The sequence below is a fragment of the Aspergillus alliaceus genome, assembly GCF_009176365.1.
Source record: "Aspergillus alliaceus strain CBS 536.65 unplaced genomic scaffold BDW43scaffold_2, whole genome shotgun sequence".
NCBI classification, from domain to species: Eukaryota; Fungi; Ascomycota; class Eurotiomycetes; order Eurotiales; family Aspergillaceae; genus Aspergillus; species Aspergillus alliaceus.
The window spans coordinates 1,358,535-1,384,350 of record NW_022474685.1 but is presented as its reverse complement, the minus strand read 5'-3'; the positions used below and the strand labels follow the sequence as shown (position 1 = coordinate 1,384,350).

The 25,816-nt window shown below is 48.3% G+C and overlaps 12 protein-coding genes across 12 annotated transcripts; 4 read left to right on the top strand and 8 right to left on the bottom strand.

Moving 5' to 3' along the window:
* Nucleotides 1–300: 300 nt before the first annotated feature.
* On the bottom strand, nucleotides 301–3,066 carry BDW43DRAFT_260810 (putative PHD and RING finger domain protein). The gene is made up of 2 exons (XM_032040241.1): nucleotides 2,667–3,066; nucleotides 301–2,570 (listed from the first exon to the last, which is right to left on the bottom strand). Exons 1-2 carry the CDS (start codon nucleotides 2,962–2,964, stop codon nucleotides 991–993), a joined length of 1,878 nt encoding a protein of 625 aa, XP_031906016.1. The 5' UTR covers nucleotides 2,965–3,066; the 3' UTR covers nucleotides 301–990.
* A 440-nt stretch (nucleotides 3,067–3,506) lies between these two features.
* BDW43DRAFT_260809 (60S ribosomal protein eL43) lies at nucleotides 3,507–4,684 on the bottom strand. Its single transcript, XM_032040240.1, has 4 exons — nucleotides 4,621–4,684; nucleotides 4,517–4,547; nucleotides 4,220–4,384; nucleotides 3,507–4,109 (listed from the first exon to the last, which is right to left on the bottom strand). The coding sequence occupies exons 1-4, from the start codon at nucleotides 4,637–4,639 to the stop codon at nucleotides 4,046–4,048; spliced, it is 279 nt and encodes a 92-aa protein (XP_031906015.1). The 5' UTR covers nucleotides 4,640–4,684; the 3' UTR covers nucleotides 3,507–4,045.
* An 808-nt stretch (nucleotides 4,685–5,492) lies between these two features.
* Nucleotides 5,493–6,949, top strand: BDW43DRAFT_306062 (uncharacterized protein; the record flags this gene model as incomplete). The annotated part of the gene is made up of 5 exons (XM_032045941.1): nucleotides 5,493–5,682; nucleotides 5,731–5,878; nucleotides 5,929–6,001; nucleotides 6,058–6,182; nucleotides 6,241–6,949. The coding sequence occupies 5 exons, from the start codon at nucleotides 5,493–5,495 to the stop codon at nucleotides 6,947–6,949; spliced, it is 1,245 nt and encodes a 414-aa protein (XP_031906014.1).
* A 351-nt stretch (nucleotides 6,950–7,300) lies between these two features.
* Nucleotides 7,301–8,786, bottom strand: BDW43DRAFT_306061 (alpha/beta fold hydrolase; the record flags this gene model as incomplete). The annotated part of the gene is made up of 7 exons (XM_032045940.1): nucleotides 7,301–7,578; nucleotides 7,639–7,690; nucleotides 7,747–8,077; nucleotides 8,142–8,251; nucleotides 8,329–8,436; nucleotides 8,519–8,571; nucleotides 8,708–8,786. 7 exons carry the CDS (start codon nucleotides 8,784–8,786, stop codon nucleotides 7,301–7,303), a joined length of 1,011 nt encoding a protein of 336 aa, XP_031906013.1.
* Nucleotides 8,787–9,062: 276 nt separating this feature from the next.
* On the bottom strand, nucleotides 9,063–10,517 carry BDW43DRAFT_74921 (pinin family protein). The gene is made up of 4 exons (XM_032050467.1): nucleotides 10,412–10,517; nucleotides 9,908–10,358; nucleotides 9,767–9,835; nucleotides 9,063–9,711 (listed from the first exon to the last, which is right to left on the bottom strand). Exons 1-4 carry the CDS (start codon nucleotides 10,420–10,422, stop codon nucleotides 9,301–9,303), a joined length of 942 nt encoding a protein of 313 aa, XP_031906012.1. The 5' UTR covers nucleotides 10,423–10,517; the 3' UTR covers nucleotides 9,063–9,300.
* A 122-nt stretch (nucleotides 10,518–10,639) lies between these two features.
* BDW43DRAFT_74821 (PHF5 family protein) lies at nucleotides 10,640–11,566 on the top strand. The gene has a single exon (XM_032050465.1). It carries the CDS (start codon nucleotides 10,913–10,915, stop codon nucleotides 11,237–11,239), a length of 327 nt encoding a protein of 108 aa, XP_031906011.1. The 5' UTR covers nucleotides 10,640–10,912; the 3' UTR covers nucleotides 11,240–11,566.
* BDW43DRAFT_319412 (twinfilin) lies at nucleotides 11,416–12,760 on the bottom strand (the record flags this gene model as incomplete). The annotated part of the gene is made up of 3 exons (XM_032048910.1): nucleotides 11,416–11,884; nucleotides 11,963–12,615; nucleotides 12,742–12,760. 3 exons carry the CDS (start codon nucleotides 12,758–12,760, stop codon nucleotides 11,456–11,458), a joined length of 1,101 nt encoding a protein of 366 aa, XP_031906010.1. The 3' UTR covers nucleotides 11,416–11,455.
* Nucleotides 12,761–13,149: 389 nt separating this feature from the next.
* Nucleotides 13,150–15,132, bottom strand: BDW43DRAFT_74655 (putative succinate:fumarate antiporter (Acr1)). Its single transcript, XM_032050464.1, has 5 exons — nucleotides 14,424–15,132; nucleotides 14,322–14,369; nucleotides 14,214–14,263; nucleotides 13,949–14,147; nucleotides 13,150–13,883 (listed from the first exon to the last, which is right to left on the bottom strand). The coding sequence occupies exons 1-5, from the start codon at nucleotides 14,500–14,502 to the stop codon at nucleotides 13,270–13,272; spliced, it is 990 nt and encodes a 329-aa protein (XP_031906009.1). The 5' UTR covers nucleotides 14,503–15,132; the 3' UTR covers nucleotides 13,150–13,269.
* Nucleotides 15,133–16,749: 1,617 nt separating this feature from the next.
* Nucleotides 16,750–18,226, top strand: BDW43DRAFT_296497 (uncharacterized protein; the record flags this gene model as incomplete). The annotated part of the gene is made up of 3 exons (XM_032044227.1): nucleotides 16,750–17,522; nucleotides 17,621–18,039; nucleotides 18,186–18,226. 3 exons carry the CDS (start codon nucleotides 16,750–16,752, stop codon nucleotides 18,224–18,226), a joined length of 1,233 nt encoding a protein of 410 aa, XP_031906008.1.
* Nucleotides 18,227–18,290: 64 nt separating this feature from the next.
* On the bottom strand, nucleotides 18,291–19,968 carry pex26. Its single transcript, XM_032050463.1, has 2 exons — nucleotides 19,369–19,968; nucleotides 18,291–19,313 (listed from the first exon to the last, which is right to left on the bottom strand). Exons 1-2 carry the CDS (start codon nucleotides 19,809–19,811, stop codon nucleotides 18,434–18,436), a joined length of 1,323 nt encoding a protein of 440 aa, XP_031906007.1. The 5' UTR covers nucleotides 19,812–19,968; the 3' UTR covers nucleotides 18,291–18,433.
* A 439-nt stretch (nucleotides 19,969–20,407) lies between these two features.
* Nucleotides 20,408–23,970, top strand: BDW43DRAFT_296495 (ribonuclease H-like domain-containing protein; the record flags this gene model as incomplete). Its single annotated transcript, XM_032044226.1, has 9 exons — nucleotides 20,408–20,642; nucleotides 20,700–20,792; nucleotides 20,847–21,073; nucleotides 21,124–21,757; nucleotides 21,807–21,935; nucleotides 22,010–22,035; nucleotides 22,079–22,253; nucleotides 22,928–23,595; nucleotides 23,668–23,970. 9 exons carry the CDS (start codon nucleotides 20,408–20,410, stop codon nucleotides 23,968–23,970), a joined length of 2,490 nt encoding a protein of 829 aa, XP_031906006.1.
* Nucleotides 23,971–24,141: 171 nt separating this feature from the next.
* Nucleotides 24,142–24,977, bottom strand: BDW43DRAFT_260783 (cysteine-rich PDZ-binding protein). Its single transcript, XM_032040239.1, has 3 exons — nucleotides 24,753–24,977; nucleotides 24,506–24,629; nucleotides 24,142–24,438 (listed from the first exon to the last, which is right to left on the bottom strand). Exons 1-3 carry the CDS (start codon nucleotides 24,915–24,917, stop codon nucleotides 24,353–24,355), a joined length of 375 nt encoding a protein of 124 aa, XP_031906005.1. The 5' UTR covers nucleotides 24,918–24,977; the 3' UTR covers nucleotides 24,142–24,352.
* Nucleotides 24,978–25,816: the final 839 nt, after the last annotated feature.

Below are 25,816 nucleotides of genomic sequence, written 5' to 3'. Positions count from 1 at the left end.
TTCCTGAATGAAACGCCATATCTCTCATAGTTATCACATTGAGGCTGGTTAAGGGCTTTGGTTAATTTCCTGTCTGATGTGATTACTTCATTGATTTTAATCAGATATGTTACATTCAACTTTCGATTTCAAAGCACGGAGTATTCCTGAATTCAAAGGACTATCACTTGCCAAGTAAACACCATTACAGCGTAGTATTTAGTCAAGGAACCTGTTTGATCGCCTGGGACATGCAGAGTACTAGTAAAATAGTAGTCAAACTAGCCCATGCGGCTGTTACGCTTAGTGTGATATTCGAGACAGATGATCATGGCGCGTCCTACATTTGAGAAGATTGAATTCTCAGTGTGTACACTGTAGATAGTCTAGAGCGGGGCATAAACTTTGCTCAAGTGCATTGCCCGCGTGCATGTATATAAACTGAAGTGTTCATACTTGGGCATCTTGATAGCAGCAGCCAGATGATAACACCTGACTCTTTGGCCTGTGAAGGGAAGATGGCGGTGTGCAAAGAGGGAGGGATACAAATTAAATTGGCCGAAGCTCTTCGGCTGAGGCGAATCCCATGTGGCACAAGTAGTATAGTAAGTACATGGTAAAAAGTCTCTGACCGGTTCAGTTGCACACCTCTATATCTCGGGCGGAACCTTTTACTTCTACATATAAAGAATTTTATGTCTACCTAGAGACCAGTTCCGCTTGTTGATTCATGTACAGATAGCTACCATGAGCGGTAGCTATGATGATGATGTTGATATTGTCGCCTATGATACGGCATAGGGCAGGAGAACGTGGCTATAAATGGTCACATTAAATACTTGGGAAGCCAAAAATCCACCAGTCTTATATTCCTGGGTATCCAAACGCATCTCACATGCGTAAGCTCGCTAAAAGATCATACTCGAACGCCGAAGGTATGCCCTCCTCCCAGTAGAACCATGATATCGCTGTAAACGCCGGGAAATGCCAAACTCTGTTCAGAATCAGGTGTCAAGAACTATTGTCAATATGCCCGTTGTCCTCCATCCTGTATTTTTGTTTCAAGGCGTCGATAGCCTTGGTGACCTGCTCCTTCGCAGCGACCTCCAAATCGGTCTTCGCGTCAGCGTCAAGAGTTTCAGTGCCGCCCACTCGTTCATATAGCATACGGGATATGTTCCGGTTGATCTCGGTGTACTCGTCCTTTGACACAGTCTTTGAACGGTAGTATGGCTTCAAGGCGGCTCCGACAAGCTTTTGAATATCTGACTTGACTGCTAAAGATAGGCCGGGTCGACTTGGAGACTTGTCGTTCCCTCGCAAGGGAATGGAACGAAATGCAGCCCTTGGAATCCGGCGTCGGGTGCTATCCGAGAGCCCCTGCGGCGGCGTAGCGTCTCCAGTATCTTTACTAGAACCGAGGGGAGAAACATCAGGCGAAAAGGGCGGTGATGAGGGGTTGGTTGGCGTCGAGAGTTGTAGTGGAGATATCGGTCTACTTCTTGGACGAGGCGGAGGTGTTGTAGAGGATAAGCCGGGCGAAGAATAGTTGGACGGCACAGGTGATATTGACGGGGAGGGCCCAGGAGTAGCATGGTCAGTTGGAGCAACTGAAACCTGGGCAGAGTTGACATGCGAGTTTGTGTCGCTCGAAGCTTCCTCGACTTCTTTTAGAAGAGATGAAAGGAAGCTTGGTTCGCTTGAGGTTTCCGCATTGATCCGAGCGGAAGCCTGGGCGCTAGCAGCCCTGGAAGACTCGCCATTCTGTAAAGCCAGAGCTGCTAAATCTTCAGCTCTTCGGGTTCGCGGACGTTTTAACTTCCGCTCGGGCTCTGTCGGTTCTGGCGAGGGAGACATGGTTGGTTCCTTTCGTTTTCGGGCTGCACTAGGGTCATTCTCAATCTCACGAGCTCTCTCGAAGGCATTCCATGCCCTCATCTCCTCCAGAGACTCGGGTTCGGGTGTTGGCTCCCTTGGAGCACGTGGCCGCGATGGTCGCGGAGCCTCAATATCGAGCAAGGCAGCTGTGTCTCTGAAGCGGTTACTACCTCCCTGTCGTTCAGCAACTTCGAAACGACGCTGCCAAGCGCGGAACTCTCGTTGGTTGGCTTCTTCCCGTCTTTGCTGCTGTCGGGCCCGCTCCGCGGCCCTATCATCATCGAAAGGAAAATCCAGGTCAAGATTAAGGTGATCCCAAACGGACTGCCACACACGCGCCCAATGGAGAGAGTTCATCTGGGTACGGCTCTGTAGTCTCCGTTGCTGTGCTCTCGTACGGCGACCACGTCTGTCCTGAGTCCGTGAATGCCTATCAACGCTGTCGGGGGACAGTGCTCGAGCACGTTGGGTCTCGCACCGTGAGCAGTACCAAGACCCAGACGGGACAGTATCGAGCCCAAGGCAGTACGTATGCGAAGGGGCATCGCATCCATCGCACAGAAGGAGAAGTTCTTCATTGTCAGCCTCTCCGCAGATAAGACAGGGTGAGAATTCAGCAAGATCGTCATCCTCGATGTACTCTATCACCATCGAGGGGTCGACATCTGCAACTTGCACGCGGTCCTGCACGGCGTAAGATGAAAGCACGGGGCCTATGTTAAATAGATAGCTTAATTAGTATATATTCATCGAAAGGTTAAACGAAGTTATGAAATTGAGAAGATGTATATGATAGTTGAACAACGTACCTCCGATTCGGTCACAGAGTTCTACAACATTGAAGTTCCGGCGACATATTGGACAGCTATTTGCTCGTTCGACCCAGGGCTTCAGGCAATTGTTATGTAAGATATGACCGCAGGGAAGCAACTGGGCGATCTGACCAGTATCCTCACTGCCATCTACGCCATCTGCCTTGACGGAGGTGGTAGTCGGCCTGCCATCTACTTGAACATCAAGTCTTGGCGCGGCCTCGGCGGCGAGGGCAAGAGGATCGCTGGCGCTTTCGCCAAGGTCTCCTAAACACACAATACAAGTGTCGGACATTAACAGAGGAATCTGTGCCAGGACTATCTGCAGGAGAGCTAAGAGAAGGCATGAAGAGCAGCTGGCAGAAAGGGATAAAAGACAGAGGAGTGGAAGGAGAAGGGAGAGAGAGCAGGTCGAGTGATGTGGGGAGAAAGCAACCGGCCTTTTGAAGGTGGACCTAAAATCCGATCTAACGCAAAACAGTCTGGGCCGCAACGTGACCTACCCAAACGCGAGGCGAATCAACGTGTAGGAAAATCCGACGAAGCAGACGCCCTCAAGGTTGCTGCTGACTACTACTAATAGTACTACACCGTGTAGTTAACTAATATCTAGCATGACTTGAGTACATAGCCCGAGAGAACGCCCTTGCATCCAAGACGCCGTCGCATGAAACACGCCCCTCTTTTTTTTTCTTTTGAAACCATCAGACCGCTTTCACAACGTAAACCTGCTCTGTTAAAGCAGGAAAGGAAAATGCAATCCAACCATAAAAACCTGATACTACTAGAGTTTATTCCTAGACCTCGGTGTTGAATACGATTACTTGGAAAAGTGAATTGACCAGAAGGTACTCCGTAATTCGGTTCTAAAAGTTATACCGTGATCGAAGCCTTATTCTCAACAGGGACATAGCATTGGTTAGCTACCTTTGAACCCAGAAAAGAAAAGTCGATAATTGAAATGACGCATAGTAAAGGACACAAAACCATCAAGGACTGAATGGTCTATTCCGCGCTCTCGTCCGGTTGGGTGCACAAATTTACTCCACTTATACATCGCAGCAGCTTTGTACTTGTTAAGACGCAGTCACACGTAGTTAAGAGATCGAGAAATCCTCATGAGCGACATAAAACCCAAGCGTAAGACGGATCAAAAGGCGGTGGAGATAGATCATATGGCAGATGGAGAATAGCCGATACGCAACTCTATTTGGAAAGAAACTGAGATCATGGGAAATATTTGTCTATTGGTTGAAACACCATTCGATCCCGATGATGTGTGGGTATTCGTAACGAGGAGCCCTTGGAAGCTTTCCAGATCTTGAATTTCGCTATTTTTATATTTCAAACGTAAGATAGAGATCCCATCGTGACATTTAAACCTCCGCGATTTCCCTGAGACGACGGATGGTGGAGCGGGTGGCAGCGGCGGCGGGGGTGCTGTAGCAAAGTTTGATCAGTATTCGTCCACGCTTCTTCTTCGCTACAAGGTACACAGTCCAGTATAAACCGTGCTCCCTGGCCATTGAAGATGAGGGAGGTCGACTTACGAGACGGTGTAGGCACCACCGGCGACGGTCTTCTTGCAGCCCTTGCACTCCCAGATACCAACAGCCTGGCGCTTGACGGTGTTCTTACCGCAGAAGGTGCAGACGTAGCGTGCGTGCTGGGTAACTTCCATCTTCTTCACCTGCTTACGCAGGGAGGCACCGTATCTATTCAATTACCTGGTCAATACATTGTCCAACTCCGTAAAAATCCGATGTCAAATCGTTCATTTAATCGTGCAAGATAGGAACGCGATCGGCTTCACATCGATTTTTTAGCGCGAGGGCGCAAGAGCATACCTGGTACCATATTTACCCGTGATACCGACCTCTGGAGTATTATGTTAGTCTCGATTTATTTTCTGATCGTTTATTAGACGTTTTCTCTATAATATGGCACTTACTCTTAGTGCGCTTGGTCATCTTGTCTCCGTGCAGCTGTTGAGGTCGAAGATGGATACAGTGCGGTAAGTCGAAAGCGAGTCTGAGGCTTTCAAGTGGAAGCGGTTGTGGGTGCCCAAGCTCGCTTAGGGCTCAAGTCTTGGCCCTGTCACGTGATCAATTTGTGCAGTGGTGATTCGATAGGAACAACCTACAGCCACAGGCCACAATAAAAAATACAATAAAATAAAAATAAAATGAAAATCCGCCATATTAACTAAATTAGGATTGATAGTATACGTGTCTCTCTACAAAGCCATCCAAATCGAAGACAATCTCCGAATCCTATACATATATTCTCATTTTCTTTTCATGTTTCGTTTCTTGTTTGATTTTTGCACCCTTAGTACGTAGTCTGGCCCGCATGACATAAGAGGACACTTGGAAAATGCAACCGGCTTAAATCCGTCGCGGGGTCTTTTTCCACATTTCATTATGCAGGACAATATTCATACTTCCATGTATCCTTCAGAGCCTCTTATGGTCAGAATACCCGGCTAAATATGTACATTGTTGTTCTATTATAGAACGATCGATCTATCTACTAGATAGACTAATTACCATGGAAATCATCAGCCACTCTAATCACATGAACATAGAATGAACCTTTCCACTTCTGGTTAGACTCCCGGCCAAGGCGATCATCTCACGTCACCTAGTAACCAAGCTTAAGCTATCTGTAATTGTATCTACATACATCTTGGTCCACGTTAGACCCGCTTGCAATTGACAAAAGTGACTGCCTTTACGTACCTAAGAGCTTTCTATAACCTAACTAATCGTCTGTGTAATACCTCGAAGTTACCGTCATCGGAGCATTCTTCCAACCTTTATGATGGAATCTAAGAGAGAGTTCGACCTGATTCTCTTAGGCCCAACTGGTTACACGGGTAGACTCTGTGCGGAGCATATTGTCAAGAACTTCCCTACAGGCATCAGATGGGCTTTAGCAGGGCGTTCGCCCCAGAAGATCGAGACAATTGCTCGGGATCTCAAGACTTTGAACCCCGATCGCGCCGAACCAGGTACTATATAGATCAGTACTACCGTGAACATTATTAACGTACCGATAGTGATCCTGGCTGTACAACTCATTCGGGAGGAACTACACTCTTTGGCTCGGAAAACACGCGTACTTTTAAACTGCATTGGCCCATATCATTTGTACTCAACCCCTATTGTTGAAGCTTGCGCCAGCAACGGGACGCATTATCTTGATGTGTAAGTATGCTGTTATGGGCAAGCTATAGAGGTGTGGCTAATGTTTGTAGAACTGGAGAAACGCCTTGGATCAAGAACATCATCGAAAAGTACCACGAAACCGCCAAGTCGAATGGTGCTATAGTTAGTGTCATCTCCCTACCCTCTATTCGTCTATGTTGAATCCCTAACTGTTCTAGATAATTCCCTCTGTCGGTGTTGAGAGTGCTCCTGCAGATGTACTAGCCTGGGCCCTTGTCAAGCGTATACGTGAGGAACTATCATGCGATACCAAAGAAATTACGTGCGCAATTGATGACTTGAAGTAAGCCTGATGATTTTTTGGCCACCGTCAAGTGCGCATAAATCTGACCACTTAATAGGACCTCGGGAGCAAGTGGTGGCACTCTTGCTACAATCTTGACTATGTTTGACAGCCTCTCGGTCTTTGAGATACTTAAGGCAACAGGCCCATTTGAACTCGCCGCTTCCTCACCGCCAAAGTCTATTCCTAGCGAACCATTCATGGAAAAGGTGCTGGGCGTCCGCTCAGTCCGTGATATGGGTACTCTCACAACTGCCCCAACAGCAGTGGCTGACATCGCTATTGTACACCGGAGTAGTACGTTAATGCCGGAGTTCTACGGGCCTCGGTTTCACTTTAGACAGTTCCTGAAGGTCAGGAACGTGTTTATTGGTGTTGCAATTCACTTTGCCTTTGTTATCGGCATGTTACTTTTGCTTCTGCCCCCAGTCCGGTGGCTCTTAAGACAGTATGTCTACGCGCCCGGCAGTGGACCCCGCATGGAGGACTCAATCCATGATCGGCTGGAATACCGTGCCGTAGCGACAGCTGATCAGCGTGCACCGGATCCCAAGCGTGCCTTGGGAAAATTGAGATACCAGGGAACAATGTATGTTTTCACGGGGCTCTTGCTGGCAGAGGCCGCCATGACCATCCTAGAAAACGAGGAGAAGGTAAAGAAAGTGTCTCGCTGTGGTCTTGTCACCCCAGCCACCTTAGGACAGGAATACATTGACCGCCTAGAGAAGGTTGGATGTCACATCGAGACCCAAGTTTTCAAATACTGATGACTATCTTCTACCGTATGATTTTCTCAATTTTTGATATGTATTTCATGCCCTGGAGGGTTATGTTCATCTTGTTTGACAAGCCCATATGTTAATTCTGTACTGTACCTGTTCAATTAATCCCCCTCTAGTCAATACACATAATGAAACATTGATCATTTGTGCACCGTCATTGAAGTTTCTTCCAAACAAAACAATTTTAAACAGCTCACAGAAGAAGAATAAATACAGTAATTAGTACACCGTTTCCCAGCATTGAAAAAGCAGACAAAAGATACTGAAACAGCCCATGCAAAGCACACCTATACATATATACAGTGCATCCCAGTATGTACCATCGCCTGATCACAATTACAGCTTGAACATTCTGGGGTCTCGGAAGACAATTTCTTCCAACCACCATGCGATTATTTCATTGACCTCCTCTGGTTTTTCCCACAATGCCCAATGAGAGGTATTGATCTGCTTAAAGGTCATGTGAGGTATAGTCCTGGTCATTCCCCTGCCAAGGTGTGCCGGAAGAGCTGTATCGCGGAGTGCCTGAATGAAGAGTACGGGGGCCGTTATGTGTTGGTTGAGGATGCCGAGTTCCTCTCTGTAGTTGATTTCCCGGGTACGATACCAGTTGACTGTTGCCAATTAGTCTTTCTGAACCTTAAACCCAGTTGATGAATAATAATGCAGCATACATGGACCACGGAAGCCGTTCCTCGAGAACTCCTCCGCATAATATTCAAGTTCCTGGAAACTCTATCAGCATACAACCTCAAGTTTATTAGTGAAAGGGGAACCCCAACCTCTTCGCTCAACAACTCCGAAGGAAGTACACGGGCCAACTTTTCGGGAAGCATGCCTAGCTCTGCATCAAACGCTACTTCGTTTTCCGCTGTCCGCCCGCCGTACATGGCAGATAGAAATCTCTTGATATCCTCTTTTGTCCGGACGTGTTCTTCCAGTTCTCCGCTGATGAATTGTAGCTGGTAGTAGAAATGGGGCGCTATCCGTTCTACCATGTCTTCGAGGCGAAAGTATCGCCTTGTTGGTGCGGCATATGGTACACAGACGGTGATGATATGTGTTACTAAATCCGGGTGCCAGAGGGCTACACGGTATGCGAGAGCGGCGCCCCTGTGAACATCGGTATTAGCAAAATCATGCAGAATGGTTTCAGTCAGTCAAAGAGAGAATATACCAGTCATGTCCGGCGATGATAATCTTAGGGATGCCCAGCAGAAACGCGAGTTCCTTGATATCATTGGCGCAGCTCTTGTGAGAATAAGCATGTGGATCTTCTGGGGCATCCTATTTTTGCGAACTGTTAGCACCGTCATCGATATACTGATACAGTTATCCACGGCAATTGGTGTTCCGGTACGTACCGTTTGCCCATATCCTAAGCAGTCTGGCGCAATGACCCTCAGCCCCATATCCGTCAGCATGGGAATCTGATACCGCCACCCCATTGACAAGTCTGGAAAGCCATGAAGCTAAGCACAAATTAGTCTCTGTTTATTCCTTGGCTGTCTGCGTCTCCGAGATATAACCCCATGATTTAGGGGTTTCACATACAAGAACGATTGTCGCTCTATATACGCCCGTATCGGGCTCACTGTAGAGATAACCTGAGGAAACATATATGCATCAGCCCATGTCTCCGTTAACTCGCAGTATTCCGAAATCGCCTATTCACAAGAACAGAACCGCGAAATCCTATTATTTGGCCCAAACTCAATGCCCCGGGAAAAGATATCCGCATACCATATGTTTTGCCATTGACATCAGCGAAACGGCGCTCGACCCGAAGATCACCAGTTACATTGATCTTATCAACGATCATGATTGCAACGCAAGGGTTCGGGATTTGTACAGCTTCGCGGGTTAATGCAAGGTAAAGAAACAACGGAATCGCCGAAAAACAACGAGGAAATCTTGGTCAAGTAATCCAGTGCATACCGACTTTTCTTATTATTTATAGAGCTGTATGGAGACCCCCGCCAGCTGTCTGTCACGTGAACGAAAGAAGATGTATGAAGAATGAGGCTACGGGCTAAGGATTGGGCACTAGTATCATAAGAATGTTGGAGGAATCTTGGAAATTAGTCTACTCTCAGGCGTGATCAGACGTTATATGAGGACTTGATTTGCAGTGATCTTCGCAGCCAATGCTGCCAAGTTGTGACTCCACCGGATATTCCATAGCCTCGGTTGTGGTTAATGTACGTTGGCTGAGATGCAGGTTACTCCTCCCAATGACAGCTCACATAGACACATAAATTTCCAGTCGCTATTAGAAGAGGAAAAATTAAGGAAAAACGAGAGCCAAAGAAATAAAAATTGGTATCGCCTAGCGTTCAGTAAATAACTGTATCCTCCTTGTCCTCCACGACCTCTCCGCCATCGTCTTCAACGCCTCGGTGGACGTCTGCGTGGTCATTACTGATAGATATGTTATTATCGTTAGCTACCGTAATATCAGCTGGGCCTGTTTTAGCGTCCCTGTTGTAGTTTGTTTCAGCAACCACCGTGTCAGACGTCTCATGGGTTGTGTCCTGGGGTTCTTGGGGTTCTGCTTCAGATGTAGGAGCATGTTCACGACTCTTTACTTGTTCATCCCCGTCCTTCTTCTCCGGAAGCTCTTCTCCCTGAGCTGGATAACGCGCTTCAAATTCTGCGACCTCCCGGGCAATGATGGCTTCCGCTTCTTCGACTTGTTCACGTAAAATCGCTTCATCTCCCGACCGAAGCTGCCATGGCTTATAGTACTGTAGAAACACTGTTAGAAACAATCATGACGGCAGAGAAGGCAAGCAGACGTACTAATACAGGCTCAGTCCTCGTCTTTAGAAAATGAGACATGGCCAGCAGGTTCGAGTGTCGTGTGCGCATCTACGAATGATCACATATACGTCAGGCCTAAAGCAGAGGAGCAAAGGAATGCACAGGGCTAAGTAAACCTACCGATTCCTCTTCGTAGATCCTCTGCTCCTTCTTCCGGGTAGCAAGCCGTTCTTCCCGCCTCTTCTTTTTCAGCTCACCGTACTCTTCATCCTGCAGCTTCAGCTTATCCTGTTGCCTCCGTTCTATGTCCGCGCGTCGCTTCTGGGCCGCCGAAGTAGAGCTCTGCGAAAGTGTCCCTAGTAAAGCACCGAATAGGCGCTGTCCACGCTTGCGTTCCTCCTCACGTCCACCGGGTTGCCGACCGGGTTTTCGTTCGGGTTTCCGTTCCACACCTGGGGAAGATTGTTTACGCTCCGCTGGCGATTGGTCGTTGTGATCATGCTGTGAGCTAAGGCGACGGCGCTTGCTCTCCGAGTCGGCTTCGGGAACGGAATTCCTTCGCTTCAAGCCTGTATCCGGGGATGAGGGTAGGGGGTCCTGTTCGGGCAGCACAACTGCCGATGCCAGTGATCTGTACATGCACAGTAAGCTTTGTGTCAGAGCTGTATAGAGCTGACCGCATACCCTTCAGCCATATCTGTCTGTTTCGGAGTGGTGCAACGTGCCCCGGTGCGAAAGCGCTAAGTCAAGCAGGGAAGAACAAGCCAATATTATTAAGCACCGAGTATACGATAAGTAAAAATCAACAGTGTAGACAATCTGGGGTAAAGCCGACTCGTTTTGATCTGCAGAATCAATCCTAAGAAAACTAGTCGGTATTGCGATATGGACGGCGGACCTCTCGTGTCCTGTCCACGCACGGACCACGTTCCCGATATGGCCCAGGAGCGTGAGTTGCGCATGGAAACTTCTTTCTCTTTTCCAACGCCTTCGGTCACGTTCATAACTCCCTCTATCCTACAACACCTGCCAGGGCAACTACCAATCTGTTATATTTGAGGATTCCCTGCGTAAGGAATTTTTGTTGCTTGAAAAATCTTCACTTCTCCTCGTTCGCCGTCTCGCTCGAACTCTCTGACCTGACCTTCTCTTCGGCTCTGCTCTCGCCCCCCCCTCTAAGCCACCATGTCTCGCCATCACCCCGATCTCGTCATGTGCCGCAAGCAGCCCGGCATCTCTATCGGCCGACTGTGCGACAAGTGTGACGGTAAATGCCCCGTGTGCGATTCCTACGTGCGCCCCACGACTCTCGTTCGGATCTGCGATGAGTGCTCGTTTGGTAACTATCAGAACAAGTGTATCGTTTGTGGTGGCGAGGGAATCAGTGATGCTTTCTATTGCTTTGAATGTACGCGACTAGAGAAGGATCGAGACGGGTGCCCGAAGATTATAAACCTGGGAAGTTCGAGGACGGACTTATTCTACCAAAAGAAAAGTTTTCGAAATCATTGACCCTAGGAGAGGGCTACTTTCACCGCTTGTCGGTCGTGAGTCTATGGCGGAATCGACTGCTTCGCGTACTACGTTCCTGCTCTTTGCTAGAGCACCATGCCAAGGATTCCGTTGTCTCAGGCAACGCCAAAAGATAACTTAATTACAGAAGAAGATAACAGAAGAAGATAAATGATGGAGAAATAGCAGTATAGGGAGCTGGAGGATAGCGCCACTCTACCTTCCCGGTCTTCTCGGTCTTGCGAATCCTCGGTTTAGTCCGTCGTTCTGTGGCGGACTCACTTCCTCCTGCAACCTATCGCCCGTGACTTCGTCTGGCGAAGATGCTTCGATCTGCATAATCATCATTAATATTGCCTCAATCAAACCTCTGATCACGACATGAACTCGTACCTTCTTAGAAATCTTCAGGCCTTGGTCTTCGGCCAGTTGGAGGGCGTACATCCGGGAACTAGCATATAGCATACGCTCCTTGATCGACGAACCTGACGGGCAAGTATAAACGAAGATCACCACGTCAGTGTCGGGATAATGATAAAATGTGTAACGCGGGGAAGACGAAGAAATGTGTGACTGGACGGAGTTGGGGACAGTCGCGTTTTCTACTCCGGCAAGGACGAACGTCTCTTGTTTAATGTCGATGGCCTGTATTTATGGAAAGTAGAGTTAGTACTCAAACAGAACCTTCAAATCGGATATTCTTTGTTCTTCGCATGGACATACCAGTTGCACCAAGTGACCCGGCTGCAGACTTGCCAAAGCATTCTTCGCCTCGTCGTCCACAGGCATCTTGTACTGCATACTGGACGGGGCTCCGATCCCACCGTTTCTCCTGGGGAAGGACCCGCCGATTCCAATGTCCCTACCAGGGGTGCCGCTTCTGGCTTCGTCTTCTGCTCTCCGGACTGCTTCCAACTCCCGCTCTTTCTCTCCCATCAGCTCCTCCCGCTCAGAGCGGCTCTTACTAGAGCCATTCTTTTCGGCATCTCTCTCCTTCCAGGCAGATTCACTTACGATCTCGTCCTCTTCAGTGGCGAAGACGGTCGAGGCAAACTTCTCACTGCCAAGTTCCCTGACCAGCGTTGCTCGGGTCGAGGCGAACAGAGTCTTGGCGCGCACCGGAGCATTGGAAGGGATATAGGTCAGGGCAATGAGAGACGACGACCCAGATTCCGGACGGCGGAGAAGAAGGTAGATGGGGGTTTTCGGTTGGAGGACGGAAGATAGTTGGGAGAGAGATGGGTAGAAGGCACCCGGGGAGGAGAAGCGGATTGGCGAAAGGGGAGTCAGACTTTCTGCAGTGATATTCACCGGGAGACAGAAGATGGAAGAGTCAGAGGCGAAATTATTGAAAGCATCGTGTAGCTCCGAGGAGGCTATTCAATATAGTGGTTGTTAGTACCTCTTTAGGCATACTTCAATCAAGTAGAGGGGATTAGGAGAGCCGCGGGGCATGCTGATATACTGGCCGTATGCAGCTCTCCTGCAGGATGGTTGCTTACCCGAGATTCCTGACTGCATCTTCAATGAACAGCAGCCGTAGCCAGGTTTCTTGCGTATGTGTGACTTGTCAACCAGGCTGCGGTCTTGTTTGTTGTCTCTTGACTCTGGAGGGGAAGTCGGAAGCGGTGTGCTTGGTTGAGTGGGGTCTTAGCGTTGCTGTTAGTTTCAGGTGTTTCGGGGAGTTTACACCGAACATTGTTTTGTGTCTGGGGACAGTTACTTCTTCTACGCTACTCGACTCAACGGATTCAAGGGGACTCAGTCCTGAATTTTGTCTAATGTCTTGACTAATCGAACAAAGGAAAAGGTATAACTATGAAACAAACAGAAGAAGTAAAGAAAAAGAGAAAGAAAAGAGCTATGTACAGTCCACGCTATAGATCAGATCTGAACGGCCATCAAGAAGCCCAAGAGATAACGACAAGAATATGTACTGATGATGCATTGCAATCGAAAACGCCACCATGCTCATGGTATCAAATGCTTTCGAGAACACGCAGCGGTCAATCCTTCCACGGGTGTCAATTCTACTCCTCATAGTTGCCTCCCACGAAGCTCCACTTGGACTGCTCCAGCTTGCCCTTGAGGAACTCGTACACGGTGAAGGTGACGGCCTGACCAGGGGCCACTCTCATCACACGGGGTGTGATACCCTTGTAGAAAGCACGTGCCCCCTCTTCCTTGAACATGTCCTTGGCGATGGCCATGATACGAGCCACGGCTGACTGACCGGGCTCAGCGCGGGTCTTCTGGAGTCTGGTCTTGATTGTATCAATGGGGGCGTTGGAGAAGGGACCCACAGCACCGGAGATCAATCCGATCACGGTTGTCTGATATGATGGGAGCTGTGAGTTGCTGTATTCGGGCTGCCATCTCTGGAGTGCAGCCTTCAACTCGGTGTATGCCGTGAAGTTGGCGGCCTGGTTTGTTCCTTGTCGGAGGGCTGTCAGTGAGACACCACGATAGAGAGCGCCGAACCCTTCTTCCTTAATCACGGTGAAAAGTGCATGTGGGGCGCTGCGGTATTTGGGGGTATCGAGGGGATCGGCCAAGCTGTGATGCTGCGCTTGCAGACGAATCTTGATGACTTCCATAGGGTTCACTACCGCCACGGCTTCAGTCACACCAGCAGATAGACCAGCTATTTAAATGGACCTTGTTAGTATTCCCGGCGATTTGACACAAGGTTATATGCGAAGGGCCTACCAAGGAAAGTTGCTTTGCTTGTGACATGCCCTGTCTCCTTATCCGCAAGCAATTGCTTGTACCACTCATAGGAGGTGAAACGGATAGCCATCTTCGGAATGATACCTCCCAGAACAGCTCCTAGACCTTTGTAGAGACCCAACGCGGTCTCCTTCTTCACAATCTCAGCACCAGTGGCAACAAACCCACGAGGTTTTACCTGTAACACAAAAAGAAGGCTATTAGCTGGGGTATATTTACCATATCGAGGAAGTCGCAAACTTACACCCGGGGCTCTGGCGCGCCGTGAAAGCTGCATCCGGACTTTGACGGTATCTAACCATGACAGTGAGCCATTATCTCTCGAGATACATTGAATTGAATCGTCCCATACCTAAAGGATGGCATACGAGCGCCTCCATCATTCCAGCACCACCACCGGCTGTTTTTACAGGTTAGCACGTGTGACTGCCAAGTTGCCAAAGGTAGTCCCAACCGATCAAGTTCACAGCCGCCGAAGGTGGCTTCCTGCCATTGCCATTGCCATTCCCGCCTTGCGCACTCTTCGCCGACATGGTGAGCGGTTGTGTTTATTCGATCACCGAGTTGGTATACAGTCAATTGATGTGCGACGCCCTTTCAATTGAGGGTATATGTTGCCGGGGTCGGTGCGACAGGATGGGTAGGAACAATGGCACGCGAAAGGGATATGAAGTGAAGATAAAGAAAAGTCGAAGAAAAAATGAGTCAATCGGTAATCGAGCGCAAGGAATGACTCTTTTCTTAATTAAGGAAAAGAATAGTGACGATATCGGACCTTCACAGGGTGCCCTAAGTACGGGGAGATACGGAAGTATAGCTTCTACGTCCCTCGGTACAAGTGACGCAGGGTATTTAAATCGGTGGATAAGGAAAGGGGCCCCTCTGGGGTTAAAGGATTTAGAAATAATAATAGATAATTTTCGGGAATGGGGATCATTAGACGGGCTCGGGTCAAGTGGCGGCTTTGTTTTTTAGACTTCTTGTTACAGTTGAACCGGCCGTGGAGAAGCTCTGACGGGGAAGCGGAGGAAAGCTCTCTGGACGAGCGGAAGAGACGCCGCGTTCCAACCGAATAACAACCAATGACTCGCGGAAAAGAAGAGAATCCAAGCAACTAGGATATTTATTGAGAGGAGAAGGAAAACTATAGACCCCTCATGGGCGACTTTATATGCGTTCCATGTCCCCTATTTCATGCCCTACACAGCCCAAGCCATAGTACCCGTTTCCCATCCATACTACTACTTACTACTTCCTAGTACTAGCTCTTCCCGAGGCATCGGATAATCAGCACTCCATCATTCACGCCGAACCAAAAAGCGCCTCTACTGTCAAGCCCAGGGCGGTTCCCCAGAGTGTGACCTCATCACTCTGCACCAATAACAATGCGGGTACTGCTCCAGGTTCACATGCTTCAGCAGAGAGTTCTGACCACTGGTGGTTGCGCATCGTCGTCACCTGGGCTGGTCAAATTGACTTGTCTTTGGGTCCATTCAGCTTGTGATTCATACCTTGGGGTTGGAGTACTCTGACTAAACCTGTAGGTGGGAGTGTCACGGGAGATGTCGGGCCAAGACCAGGAGGTCGTTCAGCCGAGGCTTTTGCCTTCTTAGTCTTATCCGATGGCGCTCCTGCTTTCAGGCAGGAACAATTGTAAAGTCCTGTAGGCTAAGCGTCCCGTGCGCCTTAGGCATTCCCTTGCGTGTTCTTATCAAGTGCCGTCCATAGCCGCTACAATTATTCACTGTCTCAACCATCCCCTGAAGAGCCACGCACCACCATGGCATTTCCGTCGTCACCCACTTAGTAAGTCGATCAGGAGGGGTAGTAGTAGCTATTTTACCTTTTCACTTCCCCCCCTCCTCAAAGCTCAGGGATCAGTCAAAGATAAGATTGCCTATAACTTTCATCTCGTTTATGCTCGGAATCATAGCTAAACGGCGACAAGGAGATTTGTTTCTTCAGCCCTATAGCGGTTTACCGTTTATCCACGCCTCCCGAGCATTTATCCCTTATATCGACTTTACCTGCTCAATAGATCTACAGACCCAAGAATATCACGTTTCAGGCTTGACTGAAATTATATAACATTCACATGAAAGCTAGAAACCATAGCATATGATTCTCTGATGTTCCTCAAATCTCACATCTCCATTCATGATGAATGAAAATAATTTAGACCATGCTCGAACGGAGCACTATCATTCTCCGTGTATACTTTTGACAACCCCTGCAGTCCTCCGATTATCTGATATACGATGCTTCTTCGCTGCATGGGTCGGTAACCGAGAAGGGCTCCCAAGTGTGCCAGGTGAGATCCAGCTCAGGATAATATAGGATGGTAGAAATAGTATGGAACCTAAGCAGTGGCATGACCCGCGTTTCTTTTTCAATCCCACAGGGCCACAATTGGGTGCGCTTTATATTGCTATCGGCATCGAACTGAGCGCAAAATATAGTTACATAGGTTGAACAAATAGCCAAATCGAACTACCGGACACTTCGAGCTTGAGGAGTCTTGATGTCAAGTGATCCGGACTTAGCGCTTTTCGGTATAGTTCTGATTCGCAATCGAGATTGTCTATCAAAAAAAGTCGGATTTGATCCGATTTTGAAATGATCTGCACTCCAACATGCCTGTATGAAAGGGCCGAACGCCATGATAAAGGTCAATCTATCTTTCCTCAGACGTTCAACATAAGCCCAGATATCTACAGTAATATGAACCCTTGCCCCCAGCATCTAAACCTTCCTCTCTTCTTGCATGCCTTATCTGAAGCATGAGCCAATGCGCAACTGAACATGAGACGGCAAAGCATAACCACTCAAACACGGCCTGCTTGAAGCAGGCCACGAAGACAACCCTCCTATTCATCCTGCACCAATGGCTTCTCATCGGGATCGGCGTCGTCTGCGTCCTAGCCTACTACTTCCCGAACGTAGCCAAACACGGCGGCATAATCCGGTCGGAGTATAGCATTCTCTACGGCGCAATGGCGCTCATCTTCCTCATATCAGGACTAAGTATCCCGCGCCAGAAACTCCTTCTTCACTTCCTAAACTGGCGTCTTCACCTCCTCGTCCAGGTTATCTCGTTTCTCTTCATCCCAGCTGTCGTTCTGGCCGTGGTCCACGCCATTCTCGCCGGTGATCCGCACGGCCATATCGACCGGGCCGTGCTGGCAGGTTACATCCTCACGGCCTGCATCCCGACCACCATCGCCTCGAACGTGGTGATGACAAGGGCAGCCGGGGGCGACGACGCAGCAGCACTGGTGGAGGTACTGATTGCGAATTTTCTCGGCCCGTTCATCACAGCCGCTTGGACCGTCACTCTTTTACCGGATACGGCTGAATTCGAGCCCTGGAGGGACGGCGGCGGGGACCTATCGGACATGTACAGGGGTGTGTTCAAGCAATTAGGCCTCAGCGTGCTCCTCCCCCTCGTAGTAGGCCAATTGGTACGCTGGACATGGCCAGACCAAACAGCGAGAGTCCTGCAGAAATACCACATTCCGAAGATCGGAACAGTATGTTTGTTACTATTAGTCTGGTGAGTTTGTTCATCCCCGCAATTGAATGGTCCATGCAGTAAAACGCCTTATCGGTTCCTTCTACCTCCGCTGAAACACTCTAACTTGCGCTCGTTAGGTCGACTTTCTCCTCCTGTTTCGCAACGGGGGCGTTGCAGACTCTTTCGGCTTGGAGTATTGTTTTCGTCGCTGGCTTTAACGTTGCTTTGTATGTTTTTCTTACGGTTGTGTGCTTTTATCTCTGTCGTCCGCCGGATTTTCTCCGCTCTTGGAGGTTCGCTGTTATGCCGATTCCGCCGGAGGAGACTATTGCTGTGTGTTTTTGTGGGCCGGCGAAGAGTACAGCGTTGGGGATCCCGTTGTTGTATGCTATGTGGGCGCCTGTTGATTTGTATATCAAGGCGAAGACGTCGGTGCCGGTTTTGTTGTATACCACGGAGCAGATCTGTATTGCGCATTTCTTTGTGCATTGGTTTCGGAGGTGGTGTGCTAGGGTGAATGAGAAGGGGGATCTTGAGGGTGGTGAGGGTGGTTCTGGTAGGGATGAAATAACGAATGATGGGATGGTGGAGTCGAAGTGAAAGGTGCGAGTTGTTGTTGTTGGACGCATATATGATGATGCAAATGATGATTGTGTAGAGGCCATAGTATGCTATTTTACATTCTCTAGATTGTTCACATAGGCATAGTAGGTATTCTCGATGTTCTTGTTTTGATATCGTGACTAAGGGCTGAAAGATCTGTTCCGAATCCGAATCGCATGTAACTCTTGTTGGTAAATTTACAAAGGAGAAGAAACAATCCTACATAACAACATATCGGCCTGCAAGCCCAGTTCGAGGAATCACCCGACGCACGAACGTGGTTTTCAACTCTCAATTTAACAGGGATGTATCGGCCATGGAGTGTCGAAGAGACAAAGAATATACATCTAAATATAACTCACTTTCACGCCCATTCCGAGGGTTCCTCTGACTTTCTGCCATCCAGCTCCCGTTATTCTCTGAAGGCGTTCCCGAACGCCTTGTCTGCTTAGTGCCACCAAAAGCCCTAGCAGGAATAACAATGTCCGAGCGAACGATAGTGGGTTGCCGGCGATAGTCTTAGTGATATACCGCAAAATGTTGCGCAGTACGTTTGCTAGCGCGCGCGTTTGCCCGGGTCGAGATACAGGCTTTTCTGGTCTCTTAATATTTTTTGAACGGGTCGGCGAGAAGGCAGTTCGGTTGGACGATGTGCTGACCTTGCTACCGGACTGTTTCTCGCCCTTTCTGCCTTTGATACTTCCGTTCCGGTTCAGGTTAGCTTTCTCAATACCATAATCCACCTCACTGTTGTCACGGGCATGTCCCTTCTTCGAGCTCTCAGCCGCAGCGGCCTCTTCCTCTTTCTTTTGACGTTCTGCTTCACGCATCTGTCTCTCTAGCTCGGCATCCTTCTCCCGTTGGAGTGCCGCAGCGCGCAGTTCGCCTTGCTCTTTCTCTTCCTTGAGTCCATCGAGGGTTTGTAAGAACATTTCTTTCCGTTCTTCATCGAGGACCTCACTCAGGTTGATGAACTCGCTCGCATAGTCCCACTCTTCGTTCCTAGGAAGAACATGAAGGGTGAAAAGTTCGATGATCCTTACCCGAGCGGCCAAATCTTTAGGTGTGTCGGTCCCGCCGTTGACTCTGGCCTTGGATTGTCGACTTGGGAAGTTCTGTAGATGCTCAGCTATATCCAGATTTGGTTGACCATATGATGAAAGGTAGGTCTCGAGTCGCTGCTGGTTGAGTTTCTGGGAAGGAGAATGATTCAATAACAAAGTTGCTCTGCCCTTAGTCAGTCAAAAGGAATCAAAAGTAAACCATGCTCATAGTCACTGACAGATTATATACGACCTCGGCATCCACTGAGCCCTCCCGGCCTTTGTAACCCGTCTGAACAACTGTCTCCCAGATCTCGCCTTCGCGCACTTTGGTGGAGATAGCCTTCCACTCTTTCTGACCGAACGTTGCTTTTCCTTCCTCGGGCCCCAGATCGACTATTGCGCTGAGCAGTGTGATGTATAGGTTCCACGCTTTTATCCTCCACGTAGCCTGAGCCATAGCAATTGGCGGTAGTGACTCGCCGTTGGCATATTGTTCGTCATTTGGCTGGCTGGCTGTGATGATGGGTTCGAGAGTTGCTAGAGTTTCTTGCAGCCGACGAGTTAAAAAGAGTTGGGAGGCTTTCTTGTAGGTTTTCGAGCAAATTTTGGAAGGCGAAAGGGTCGATGTGGAGGACGAGAGTTGCGACTGAGAAGCGGACATGGAATCGTCGGCGGCCATTGTTTCACCTCCAGCGGAGGATGCGACGGATGTTTAATGTGGAGAAATTGTGGTTCGCGTGGTTAATACAATATATGCAGTGAAGGATATGTAAGCACAATTCACGTTCAATTGTATCTCGGAGGTGGTTGGGGAGCAATTAGTTGGAGGATGTGACAGTTGACACACGGGTTGCAGGTCGGGGTTCCTTTTCCCTCGGCTCAATCTGCTGTGGCCGAATCTGGGGTCTGATGTCACGGGACGGTGGATCTACGCGCCGACTTGCAACGATCGGGATTCAACATGTCTCTTACAGTGAGGCCTAATTGAATTAACTATCTGATCATACTCACATAATACTGCTCGGAAAATATATATATATATATATATTTACAAGGAAAGGGTATAATATAACGTTATTGGGAAACCGTTTGAGATTCACCATACGAGGAACTATGGCTCACCCCACATGATAGATTCAATCCGGGATGTTGTATCGATGTGGTCATATGCAATTGCTATACCTCCTCTTGGAATATCAATCTTTATACTGATCCCAGCTTGGCTAACCTGGCTCGATTCCCGCGTCTATACGTCTACTGTTGCGATAAGAAGAGATGGATATTACACCCAAAACCTTCCCTTTTTTCCTTCCCAGGATCCTGGATGATATAGCCACTTGCAGTTTCGTTTCTATCGATTTTGAGTTTTCTGGAATTGCATGCCCTTCAGCTGGTCCCAACAGTGGAAAGTCTACCCTGCAAGAACGTTACGAAGAAGTTAAAGCATCCGCCAACAAGTATGGAATAGTGCAAATCGGACTGACAATCTGTCACGAGGATACTGAGACGGGTGAGATATGGTCACCCTCGATGATTGTTTTGAAGTTATTGACCTTCATAACTGCAGGGACATACATCCTGAAGCCCTATAACCTATATCTCAGCCCGATTATTGACCGTAGGTTAGATGTGGGAAGAGATTTATGCTTCCAAAGCTCTGGTATGCGCCCAAGCTTTGTCCCTGCGAGATGATGGGGCTAAATGGTTGTCAAAGCTGTTGAGTTTCTCTTGGAGAATAAATTCTGCATACACTCCGTTTATAAGAATGGAATTCACTATCTGTCACGGGAAGAAGAAGCAATAGCCATGGCCCGGGCTGCTGAGAAGTATGAACGTACCTCTGTACGCAAGGTGATTGACGTTAAGGAGACAGAACATGACTCTCTAGCGTTCCTTAAGGCAATTCGACACCTGGTTAATGACTGGCTTGCGCGTGGTGAGGTAATTTGTCTATGATCGTATTACTTATATCCGAATTAATCATCGTTTAGGCTCGCGAGTCGTACCTTAACATACCCCCACCTCGCCGAACCGTATATCAAGTGTCCGGCTTGCCCTCAGCTTTGAACAACTTTCAAAAGAGACTTGTCCATCAGCTGATAGAAGTCGAATATCCGGCTCTAGTGACTATCAGCAAGCCCGCTTTCATCCAAGTCATTGATTATGACGAGGAACGCGAGAAGGCTATTCGAGAGCAGAGAATGGCACGAGTACAAGAGCGAATTTGGAAGCAGACTGGGTTCAGATGGGTTGTGGAAGCATTAGCTGGTGGTGATCTCACACCCCTTGACCCCTTTAGTTTCGTGGGGATCATGGACAGCTCGACAGCTGTGGAACCACAGACCTCACTGAAGGATTTTTCCAACAAGTTGAAACAGCGCTTGAAAGACCATAGACCTGTGCTGGTAGGGCACAACCTTTTTACGGACTTATTGTACCTCTATCGCTGCTTTTTTGGGCCACTTCCGGGTAAGGTGGAAGATTTTCAAGCAATGGCTCACGAAATGTTTCCGGTTCTTATGGACACAAAATACATGGCTACACACGATTGTGGCTCAATCATCCCGAAGTCTTCTTTAAGCGAGATCAACGATAAACTACTCCAAATAAAGATTCCGACTATATGTGCGGCGCACCATCTCATCTTGACTACGTTAGGCTGATGTTTGGCCAGGTATACACCATCAACATTCCAAATACAACACTCAGAAAATCGATCACGAAGCAGGCTATGACAGCTTGCTCACGGCTCAAATCTTTATCAAGCTCTCTGCTCAGCTCCGTGACGGGGGCATCTCCCAGCGTCCAGAGCCGGCCTCCGAATTGGAAGAGCACCGGGATCCTACTGGCTCGTATGCTACGATTCCGGCTCTTCAGGAAAATCCAAAAGGCACCGTAGAGAAGTCGCAATTGACAAAGAATGAGTCAAAGACGTCGATTAACAAGCTTGGCACACGATTCGATGTGCTTGGAGTTGAAGAGATTAACCATCACATTGAAGGTATAACCCTCACACCACGTAAATCCAGCAGTTCCGTCGACGTCAGTCGGAAGGTTGCCAATGGGGAATTGATTCCCCGGCAAGATGCGCAATTTTGGAAGGCCTACGGTAACAAATTGCGTGTATTTGGCACTGAGGAAAAAGTCTGCCGTATGACATCCAAGGGATATGTCCATCCCAGCACTTCCTGATTGGCTACAGGCTAGTAGGGATATATTATTCGGTTTCGAGAGCGTACGAGATACAGGCAGACCTTCCAGCCAAAACGATGAATAAACCCTCTCCGTACTCTACAATAGGTCGCAAACCCCAAGTAAGCAGCGTAGAATGATAATGGGATGTTCGCAGCATCTATCTAACAGTACGCCTTGGGTTTAAAGAAGGTACCGCTAGCGAAATAGCCGCAAATAAAGTACTCACTCTGAGCACCGGTAAATGATCGACTGGTCGTGGAGTATCTTAACACAGTGACGATAAGGAAAAGGTGCTGTGAAGAGGGAAAGGAAGCAAAAGGAGCAGCGGAAAGAAAATTTAAGGGAAGAGAAAATGGCGGGTCACCTGAGAGCCTAACCTCTCCGGGATTAGTGTTTCCGATGCTCTCTCAGCGGACAGGTGACCGCCAACTTTTCTCGCAATATCGGCGTCGGACTGTTGACAAGCACGTCAGTATCCAGCAAACACAGTCCGCGACATGTCGTCAGGATCCAATGGTGCTAGGCGCATAGCGTCTGTTTTGCGTACGTCTTCCGCTGATGTATCAATGGCTAATTAACGGCCACACTGACTCGATGCAGGGCCTTCGATTGCCGACCCCAAAGTGTGCAGAAGTTGTCAAGAGACACTCGTTCGCCGAAATTATGCTTCGGCCGCTGCAAAGCCTTCTTCAGAATTTTCCTCTGCCGCTACAACTACCTTCCCCGTTGTGAAGCCCGTCTACACCATCAATGCCGGCGTGGCCCTATCTCGTCCCCCTCAGATTACCCGCGACCTCTCACAATTCGAGAAAGCCTACTATTTCTACCAGAAGCGACTGAACGAGCGGTTGGCGCTTCCATTCACCAAATATTTCTACTTCAAGCGAGGAACACCAGCAGACGAAGACTGGAAGCGTAAAATCCGGGAGCGCCAGACTCCTGCGCGTGACATCGGCAAGTACAATGCGTACTCGAAGGACGCATGGAACGATGAACTTCTTGTCGGAGCAGTCGAGTCCGAACCAGATCACCAGGTAGAAATGCTTGTGCAGGATGCCGAGGCCACAGTCAATGCTACCTCTCAAGACACAAGCAAGAAGGAGGAGATCCCAAGACCATTTTCCCGGGTAACAGAGGCGGACGAGAAAAATGACCAGAGAAGCCTGAACCGGGCTCTTCAGAGGACACTCTATCTTCTGGTTCAGACTAAGGAGGGATACTGGAAGCTCCCCAGCTCTGAGGTGGAACAGGAAGAAACTCTCCGACTGGTGAGTGCACTGCAGATGGTCTATTTCAGTTGTAGTGTGGCGGGTGGATTACTGACTTATTATAACGTACAGGCCGCTGAACGTACCCTTGCGCAATCCGCTGGTGTTAACATGAACACCTGGATAGTGGGTTTCCATCCCGTTGGCCACCACGTCTACAACTTCAAATCCCCGAGGGTCGACAAGGCCAGTGGAGCGGAGCACCTAGGCGAGAAGACTTTCTTCATGAAGGCCCGAATCATGGCTGGACAGGCTGACCTGTCTGCCAATACGCAGAATCTCCAGGACTTCAAGTGGCTGACCAAGGAGGAGATTGCACCATTCGTACTGCCACAGTACTACAGCAACATCAAGAACATGTTGGCTGAACGGTAAACACTTGGTTAAGTGATATGCAGGGGTAGCGGGGGTAATCCATCCAAGAATTATTGGATCCTATGCTAGGATATGGAAGGAGTGTACTAGTACTGATAGAACTGAGCGTTTCATTTCAGTGGGAGGTACCTATGCCCAAAAATGGGTTAGAATTGCATATACTATAGTATGTCATGTATAACTAGCTTTTGAATTTATCACATCGTTATTCTCAATTCATTCATCCTTCACCGTGCTCTGGAATAGGAAGCAACTTCCACAACACCCAATACGCCATGCAAGATACTAAGTCTAGCCCATACCATATGTAAACAACTTGAAGACACCCAACAAAAGAATATAAGAAATCCAACTCAAACACATTAACCCACGTACCACTCCATTACTTCAGATTAAACTTCTGTCCTTGCACAACAGGCTGATCCTTCGAAGTCTTCCCAGCCATACTCTTCCCACACATCGGACAAGCTACCGTCGACATCAATTAGCAAAAACCCACTTCGCATGAAAAGACAGACACGAAGTAAGAACGAACCATTCTTCTGATAAGCACACCGCTGACAATACTTCTTCCCCTGCTCCGTCTTCGTCTTGCATAACTCACAAGCAGACGAATAAGCCGCATAAGGATTCTTCGCCTTCGAACTCAACAATTTACTCTATACCAAAACACCGTCAGCCAAAAAAGAACCCCATACCCAATATCCAAACCACCTAAAGCAAAGCTCAAGTCAAGAAAAAGGGAAGAACATAGACATTCATTCGACATTCATTCGACATACCTTCCCAATACCCGTATTCCCTATCGTGGGCTTGGACTTAGACTTACTGCTCTCCCCGCCACCGGTCGATGAGGGCGAGCCATAGTACATCTCACTTCTGCGTTTGACGCCTGGGGTCGCTAGCTCGGTGGATTTGAGTTTCTTTTGGCATTTTGAGCAGACCATTTTTTTTTCCTCTGGTTTTTTGGAGGTTGGATGTGGTTTGGAGTTGAAGGTGATACTATGATTGATATTAATTGAATCTACTTTGGGGATTCCTTTTTGGGGTTTGGAGGTGAATCGGGCGTGCCAAGACACTACTAAAGGATGATTGCGGGCATGACGCATTTGGGGCCTTAGGGGTCAGGCATTATATCTACTAGTAAAGGTATGTCGACTTTTGGGGAGTGGACTTGAGTTGGGAATAATATATAGATGAATTTCTAGGGCTGGTTCTTATGCGGTCAAAGTGGATTTAGTTATTATAGGAACGCGTGTGCAGTCTTAGTTTATACTGCAATACTTTATGAGCTCTTCTATTAGAAACGTTGAAGGATGTCAACGATGGCTTTGCTAGGTATATTTATCGAGTGTGGTTCATAGTACAGGTTCAACCAGAGGGGTTGCCATATCTTTTATGTGCTTTGATTGGGTATTGAAATGGGAATTCTGGCTTTGACTGTTGCTTGAATAATGCGGTAATCCGCAATACGTGAAGGTTAATGGAAGATAAGTGCTCGCGACATATTGCCATATGGAACCCGGAATATGAAGATGAAATAGGCTAAAGTAGAGGTAGAATCCAGTAAGGCTCAGAATTTGACTTGAAGCGGTAGTCAGGTCCGAGATAGTGGAGTCTATGTAGATTCGAGACCAGCAGAAGATCGCTTTTGTGTGATTAGTTGCGGTCGAACTAAAATATTTGTCGTAGAAAGGAACAAAGAAACTGGCATAGTCAAAGGATGTGTTTGTCCAATAATGTAGCAAGGTTCGGTATAGGGAATCGGCTACTCCCGTGGAGCATAGTAACGGAGAATGCTCAATATTGTCGAGTAGATTGGGTGAGGAAGTTGTCGCAGTAGGCT